This window comes from Rhipicephalus microplus, unplaced genomic scaffold (genome assembly GCF_043290135.1).
Source record: "Rhipicephalus microplus isolate Deutch F79 unplaced genomic scaffold, USDA_Rmic scaffold_14, whole genome shotgun sequence".
Lineage (NCBI taxonomy): Eukaryota > Metazoa > Arthropoda > Arachnida > Ixodida > Ixodidae > Rhipicephalus > Rhipicephalus microplus.
The window spans coordinates 21155979-21164011 of record NW_027464587.1 but is presented as its reverse complement, the minus strand read 5'-3'; the positions used below and the strand labels follow the sequence as shown (position 1 = coordinate 21164011).

Below are 8033 nucleotides of genomic sequence, written 5' to 3'. Positions count from 1 at the left end.
ACCTTAAAGACCCCCTAGAGGGGGTATTACATAAGGGGTGGGAAACATATAACAAATGTAATACATATGCAGGATGGGTACAAGTATGAACAGAGGTAACCAATACGGAAATAAAATAATACATGTGCAGGATCAGTATACATATTAACAGGCGTAACACATTGCCAAAAAAGGAAGACAAAGTGAGAACTAGTGGCACAAAAAGGAACAATGTAATGTATTCAAATTGAAAAGAAACGAGACATTTTGTGTAAATGTTGAGTGGCACATTATGGTGGCGAGATCAGTGGAAAGGCCATTTTAGTCGGAAGCTGCACGAAAAAAAAAAAAAGGAGGCGGAAATTGTCGTGGTACGGGCGCGTGGCCGGCCGACATGAAAAGAATGAGTGGTGCGGTGAGATGTGTGGGCAGGAGGCAAGATATAGGGCGGGTGGCCGTGTTGACTGTGATAGAGCTTGTGGAACAAAATGAGGCTGGAAACTCGGCGACGAATGTTAAGGTTTGAAAGATTGGATTCTTGTTTAAGAGATGAAACACTCACGTTATATGAATACGAGAAATGAATGAATCTAGCTGCTCTATTCTGGAGTGATTCTAATGCGTCGGTTAAGTATGCTTGATGAGGACTACAGATAGGTGACGCGTATTCAAGTTGGGTGCGAATTAAAGATTTATAAGCTTGTAGTTTTACAGGAGGGGGAGCATGACGTAAGTGCCGCTTTAAGAACCCAAGCGATCTGTTAGTTGATGATATGATATTGGTAATGTGGACGCGCCATGATAAATCGTTACTCAAAGTGACTCCCAAGTACTTGTATGTGACGACGTTTTCCAATGCAACTTTACCGATTTGATAAGAATAGGCGAGGGGGCTTCGCCGACGGTGGAACGAGAGGGACTTGCATTTATTAGGGTTTAGTGTCATTAGCCAACGATTGCACCAGTTAAGCACATGGTTAATGTCATCTTGTAATGCAACTTGGGCTGATGTGTTAGTAATAGTACGGCATATAATGCAATCGTTTGCAAACATACGAATATTGCTGGATACATGAAAAGGTAGATCGTTAATGTATATTAGGAATAATAGGGGTCCAAGAACAGATCCTTGCGGGACGCCTGATGTTACTGCCAGAGGGTAAGAGTTATGTCCGTTAACAGTTACGAATTGGTAACGATTAGTCAAAAATTCTCGAATCCAAGTTAAAATTTTAGGGTCTAAGTTTAATTTCGAAAGTTTTAACATCAGGCGGTAGTGGGGTACTTTGTCAAATGCCTTTGCAAAGTCAAGAAAGATAGCGTCAGTCTGTATGTTATTGTCCAGGTTAGTGTGCACGTTTCCTACATGGATGAAGTTTTTTTCCCCCCTGGAAGTTCACCAACTTTCCAATTACAGAAAAAAAAAAACAGGTGGCTATTTGTTTTTTTAAGCTTCAAAAGGGATTGATACTTGTTTGTTATTTGCTTACAAGGGTGCCATTTCACGCCGGAAAATGAGGCATGCGTGGGCAGGAAAACCTACGGGGTGCAAACCACACGTACTACATACCCAGGCGTCGAACACTTGTTTAAGTACAACTATCGATCGTGCAGCTGTATGGGGCTTGAGTAGTGCCACACAGGCTCTTTCAATTTGATTCGTGTTTCTCAACCATGAACGACTCACTTCTGCATTTGTGTACGATCGTGCAAATTACATAGTGTAACACTTGCATGGTTTAACCGACAGAGAAAATCGGCCTCGTTGACCGATAAAACAGCAGTAATGCCACTCATTAATTGATACATTCAATGAGCAAACGGCAAGACAGTCAAAGCAAGTTGCCGATCAAGCACAGTGAAAAACATACTTTCACGCTCAGTAAAATTTGTACAACGAACGCTGCCACCTTACACACACACAAAAATCAAACATTAGCAATCACAAAAATAACGCTGAAACACGCAGTGACAGTGCAAGAAAGGTCTCTAGTGCAAGGGACTATAGTGCAAGTTCAAGCACTGCAAACACCATCCGCGTTCGTCAAGCACATGGACAACGATAAACACAATTGCAGTGCTCGTGTCCACCACAAAGACACCGCAATCAGCACACGTCCAGCACAACACAAATGTGTACAGCTCGCGATCGCGTACAGCTCATTCCACACACGCACGAATGCACACACACCGAGAGAACCTGAGGTTGCCCGACCTCCCTGTTACAGATGAATGGACGAATGTATGTGGCTGTACTTTTTATATCGGGCGGCGGCTAACGCTACCTAGCCGTAATACTTAGTGAACTAACCATTAGATTTAAATTTTTTTCCCTTTAAATAGTAAAGTTGTACGGGTACTTTGCAGTGAAGGGTTTAATTTTCACTCGTGTCTTGACTTTAGCCACCAATTAGATAACCTCTTTTTAGTTAAGTCTACCCACTTAAAGTCTATTGTTGAAAAAACAAAAACCCAAAATCCACAGCACGCCACACGCGAGAAAAATATGCCCAGACACGGGGGGTTTTCTGGGCACCTTCCTCCGTGAAAGAACCAGATTTAAAGCTGCAGAGAACCTCAGGTTGCCTGACCACCGTTGTCCAAAAGCCATAGCTTTATACGGATCCAAGCCAAGTTGGGTAAAAATAGTGTTTGCGCTATTTTCACCGGGTCGTAGCAGTCCTGCCTGGTAATAGAGTGTGCTAGAAGTGTTGAGTGGCGTGACCGCGCCTCGCCTCCTGATTCCTTCCGCAGCGGCGGCACTGCAGTCGAATAGTACTAAAAGAGACGCGCGCCGCGTGCAGGAACTGCTATGCGCTTCAGCTCCTCCGTCACGCTTTCTTGATGCAGATTTCTTCGTATCTGCCCATCATTCATGTCTAGCACATGATGACATGGCCCTTGAAGTATTACACGCCAATCTACTGAATTTGAGCTCGATAAAATCCCTTGTAAGATATCGAAAATAATTCAGAAAAGGTGGTCTTACCAGTCATTTCTTCTCTCGTAACTCTTTTCTTCCTTGGTTAGTTGCCTACAATATACAGAATAACTGAGCCTATTTATTGGAAGTTAGCTGTGCTCATAAAGCTATGAGATTAAAAAACAAATACTGTGTCACACGCACGCAGAACCAGAAAGCAATAAGCAACGAAGAGAGAGGAAGGGAATCTGAATAACCCCCTACACCACGAAATGTTTTCCTAATTCAACCTTTCAGAGTATACTAAAATATTTGCACGCATTCACAGCCACCACCAAGCCCCAAAGCTAGGCGTTCTGCTGCACACCCCAACCCCCCCCCCCCCCCACCCCACCCCAAAAAAAAAAATTGCCATGGGTAACCGTGCGCCAATAGTTTGCAGTTGGCGAAGCTGAATATAGCAAGTCTCTACAAATGCGCACTGTAGATTTCACCTTTTCGACAGTATGAGGTCTCATAACTACTTCAAGTCTAACGTAGTCAGACGAGGAATGCACCGCCTAAAAACAGTAGATGTGCTAAGGAGCATTGCATGGATATATATATATATATATATATATATATATATATATATATATATATATATATATATATATATATATATGTGTGTGTGTGTGTGTGTGTGTGTGTGTGTGTGTGTGTGTGTGTGCATATACAAGTAAGGTAAATTTCTCAAAACAAGATGCACCACTGCCTGCCTACGCTTTTTACACTTTCTAATAGAACTACGCTTGTAATAAAAAACATCGTCATAAATTTGTTCGCTTGCAATAGCGTTACGCCGATAAAATATTTGGAAAGCAGCATAATTTAAGCTGTCGATACAAAATGAGAACTGGTTACAATGAATTTACGCAGATTAAAACAATTGGCACCTTTTAATATGTTTGTGTGTTGTTTTAATAAGTTTAATATGTAATAAGCCTTTCGGAAAGCAATAATTATTGTCTTGTGCAAAACTGGCATGATAAAACAGAGTCCTCACTGATTAATGTTGTCACAACATTACTTATACTCGGGTTTCTCGTGAAGCAATCGAGCGCATGTAGGGTTACATGAGGAACACTGTGCTCTGGATTTCGTAGAGACTGCCGACAAAACGACCATATGATTTAATTACGGTTTTGATACTTCTCTTCTTTTTGTTGTTCGCGAGTGGCCACTTATGATGTAACGCATCTCAAAGCACTGATTGAGTAAGAAGCTAGGCGGATACGTGCAAATTCCGATTGACATTTTGTGTGTGTGTGTGTGGGGGGGGGGGTTGACAGGCTCTTGAAACAGTGAATGTGTCGACGCAATTTCGGCGTGCCCGCATATTTCACTCGTGCACCATGGCGCGTAGCAGGTGCGTCCACTGATAAAGGCTCAGATACGCATTAAACGCGCTAAAAACGAGCAATTACACGCTATCGCAGGCTCGGGCGCGCGCGCTCCCAATGCAGATGCTTTTGAGATCTTCAGTACCATGAGACTACAGCGCCGCCGCTACTGTCACCCGCCGGAGAATCAGCCGAGATACGGCGCGGCCGCCTCGTTCACTCCACTGCCCCCTTCTAGTACACTGTATTGGTAAATGCCGTCCTGCACGTGTGTACTCTTCATTGTTGACGGCGCTTTCCGGTTATGGCCCTAACGAAAACGCAGAAATTGCAAAAGAAACAGCTTAGTGATGTTACCGTCGAAGAGTTCATGGCTGGAGGATTTTCCTCGGACTCCGATGACGATCATGCTGCCACTGCAAGCGAGCCCAACGGCGGGTCTCTCGGCTCTGGCACTGACCGGCTGCCAGGGGCGAAGCCGAAAAGACTTCTCAAACGTAAGAAACAGCGCCCCGACGAAAAGCTGCAAGCGAGTAGCGCGAGAAAAGTGGTGCCGAAGAAGCCGCGCAATGCAGCCAAAAAAGAAGCGAGTCCGAAGCGCGACTGCTTGGCAGACTCGGACAGTTATTCGGACGTCGACGGCGTAGAGAGTAGCGAAGAAGAGTCCGACGTTGACATCGAAAAGCAGAAAGAAATAGTGCGGAAGCTGAAGGAAACCGACCCCGATTTCTATCAGTACCTGGAGGAGCACGACAAAGACCTGCTCGACTTCTACACCGCCGAGGAAGTGGATGATGAAGAAGAGCCCGAGGAAGTGCCCCCCAAAAAGAAGCAGCTACTCAAACTCGAGGACATCGACCGCTTTTCGAGAGACTTGCAGACAAAGCCCGAGCTGCGCAAGATCGCGGATGTGGTCGACTGCTTCAAGGCGGCCGTTTTGCAAGCAGAGGGAGACGATGTAGGCACAGACTCCAAGAAGCATACGAGTCCTTTCAAAGTCGAAGGGCAAATCACATTCAATGCCGTCGTCAAGCTTTGTCTCAGTGACTTGGTGCCTGCATTGCACCAAGTGTTGCGTCTGCAGGAGCCCGCAGTTGTTCAAGATGACTCCAAGTCGTTTGACCCAACCAAAAGCCACAGCTGGAAGAAGGCCTCGGTAGTCGTGAAAACTTACCTCATGAACGTCGTCAAGCTCATCACCGCAGTGACTGAGCCACAGCTCGTATCGGTGCTCCTGAGGCACATCCTATTTTTAGTCCCGTACTATGTCGCCTTCCCGCAAGTCGCCAAGGCACTTCTAAAGCGTCTTGTGCAACTCTGGTGCGAGGCAGAAGAGAGCGTTCGTGTTGTTGCCTTTGTCTGCCTCATCCGCACAATCCGTGGCCTCCCACACAACTACCATGACAATGTGCTGAAGCACATGTACATGTCTTACGTACGCAACTGCAAGTTCACCTCGCCCACTACGTGGCCTCTCATTAACTTCATGAAGCGTTCACTCGTTGAGGCTTATTCTGGAGATGAGAGCCTGGCCTATCAGCATGCCTTCCTCTATGTCAGGCAGCTTGCCATTCACCTCAGGAATGCGATGACTGTTAGAAAAAAGGACACCTGCAAGGCCGTCTACAACTGGCAGTACATCCACTGCTGCCTCCTTTGGTGCCACCTTCTGGGGACAGTGTCACCAAGCAAATTGCTCCAGCCGCTCGTCTATCCGCTAGTCCAGACGATGGTAGGCACCATTCAGCTGATTCCAGCTGCGAAGTACGTTCCATTGAGGTTCCACTTGGTTCGTGGTCTCATGCAGCTGTCGTCCTGCACAGCCGTCTTCATTCCAGTCATGCCCCATCTCTTGGAAGCGTGCACAGTTGTCAATTTTGGCCAGAAGCACTCTGCAACGTCCATGCGACCTCTGGAGCTGAGCTGCATATTACGTGTGTCGCCGGCACAGATGAAAGAGAGTGGATTCCGTGACGCCGTTATCGAGACCTTTTACGAGCTCGTCCTGGAGTACCTCTCCACTGTCTCCCATTCAGTGGCCTTCCCAGAGCTGGTTCTGCCAGCCCTGGTCTACCTTAAGGAGTTCTCCAAGAAATGCAAGGTTGCAAACTACACAAAAAAGTTGAAGCAACTTGCAGAGAAGATGGAAGAGAACTGCAGGTTTATTGAGAATCGCCGCACCAGCTGCAACATTGCGCTTGGTGACGCTCAGGCGCTGGACAACTTGGAGCAGAGGTGGAAGCATGAAGGGACTCCTTGGAGCAGGTTCTACGAGCAGTGGAGCAAGCTGCGAAACCAGAGGCAGGAGACTGCTCTTCATGGCAAGGTGCTGACAAAGCTGCCGGAATCCGACTCGGATTCTGATGACGGAAGGCCAAGACGGAAAAAGAAGGGAGCAAAGAAAAGAGATCACCCTAAGCAGAAAGAGGAGAAGGATGCTGGTGCGAGCAAATACAGCGAAGTAGCTATCAAGGGGGACACAGACATCGTGCAGGACATGACTTTGTCGTCAACTTCTGAGGAGGACATGACCAGTGATGGTGAAGACTTCGATGAAACAGACTGAGCATCGATGCCATAGTAAATGTCTTTTTTTATTATACTCTTGAGAGTTACTTTTTTGGGGTTGGGAGACTATGTGGGCAACTGTGAACCCCGTACACTTGATAAACAAAACAAAAAAGGAATGATGCAGGATAATGGGCGTTTTAAACGTACATAACTGCAGTGCAGTCAGTGGGCGAACCATCAGCCATTACTAGTATGTGAAATCAAAATACATGTTTACATTTACATTGCCAAAGCCGTAGTTCGAGGGACTATGTGAGGGACATGCAGACATATGCTGAAAAAGAAGCGGAGTGTTTTAATTGACCTAAAAACTGCCTTAAATGCACTGTGCTGGCTCGTATCTGAATTATGTACAAAGTAAACTTGTTTTCGACTTCCACGAAAGTGAATTATCTGCGACCTGTGGTGTCACCTAAGAAAAAATTACACATCTCCCCTTATGGGAAACCATGGTGGGATGCGAAAGCATCGTGGGGGAACGCACAGAGTTTCAGTTTCTCTTATGCGACTTTCACTTATGAGCGGTGGTTGTCAAGGCATTTGAATTACCGCTCGCCAACGCTAACGTTCGTCTTCCTGAGCCTTCTTCTGCTCCGTGGCATGAAAGTGGCGCTGCCGCTGGAATGAGCGCCAGCATTGACGTTGTTCATGGCATTTTGCACACTGTTGCACAGAGAGAGAATGATTGAACACAGCAAACACGCACTTTCATAGCATCGCAGCTTGAAGATCTTCTTGCCGTTTACGTTCAGCTTCGTGAGCATCCATAGCGCCGTTGCGGAAGAGAGTGCAATGGGTGCAAGTGTACGCCACTTTATATATGAGCACACAGCTCTGGCAAAGAGAGAGAAACAACGGAGCCAGTGCTCACTCCACCTCCTCGCGCGAGGAGAGTGGGTGAGTTGGCACATGCACAGTATGCGTACGGACGCTGCAGAATGGACACTGTCCCGAGCATAAGATGCATTTGCATCTAAAAAAAAAGGGGAGCTGAAACATGTAAAAACAGTCGCATTCTTAAAGGAGCTCGACAACACTTTTTCAATTAATGATAAAATGGCTCTCTGAAAAGAGCTTATTGCCTCATGAATTGGAGCCAATGACGTGCTCTATGTCGATGCGGCAGAATACCCATCCTCCTCATCCTATGCCCTCTCTGCTGTCGACTATAACGGCAA

General features: G+C 46.2%; 1 protein-coding gene across 1 annotated transcript; it reads left to right on the top strand.

The window, feature by feature from the left end:
- The first annotated feature begins 4506 nt into the window (after positions 1-4506).
- Positions 4507-6886, top strand: Noc2 (Nucleolar complex protein 2). Its single transcript, XM_037431663.2, has one exon. The coding sequence runs from the start codon at positions 4589-4591 to the stop codon at positions 6848-6850; it is 2262 nt and encodes a 753-aa protein (XP_037287560.1). The 5' UTR covers positions 4507-4588; the 3' UTR covers positions 6851-6886.
- The last annotated feature ends 1147 nt before the right edge of the window (positions 6887-8033 follow it).

Coding starts and splice junctions, on each gene's coding strand:
- Noc2 (XM_037431663.2), top strand. CDS start 4,589: ATGGCCCTAACGAAAACGCAGAAATTGCAAAAGAAACAGCTTAGTGAT.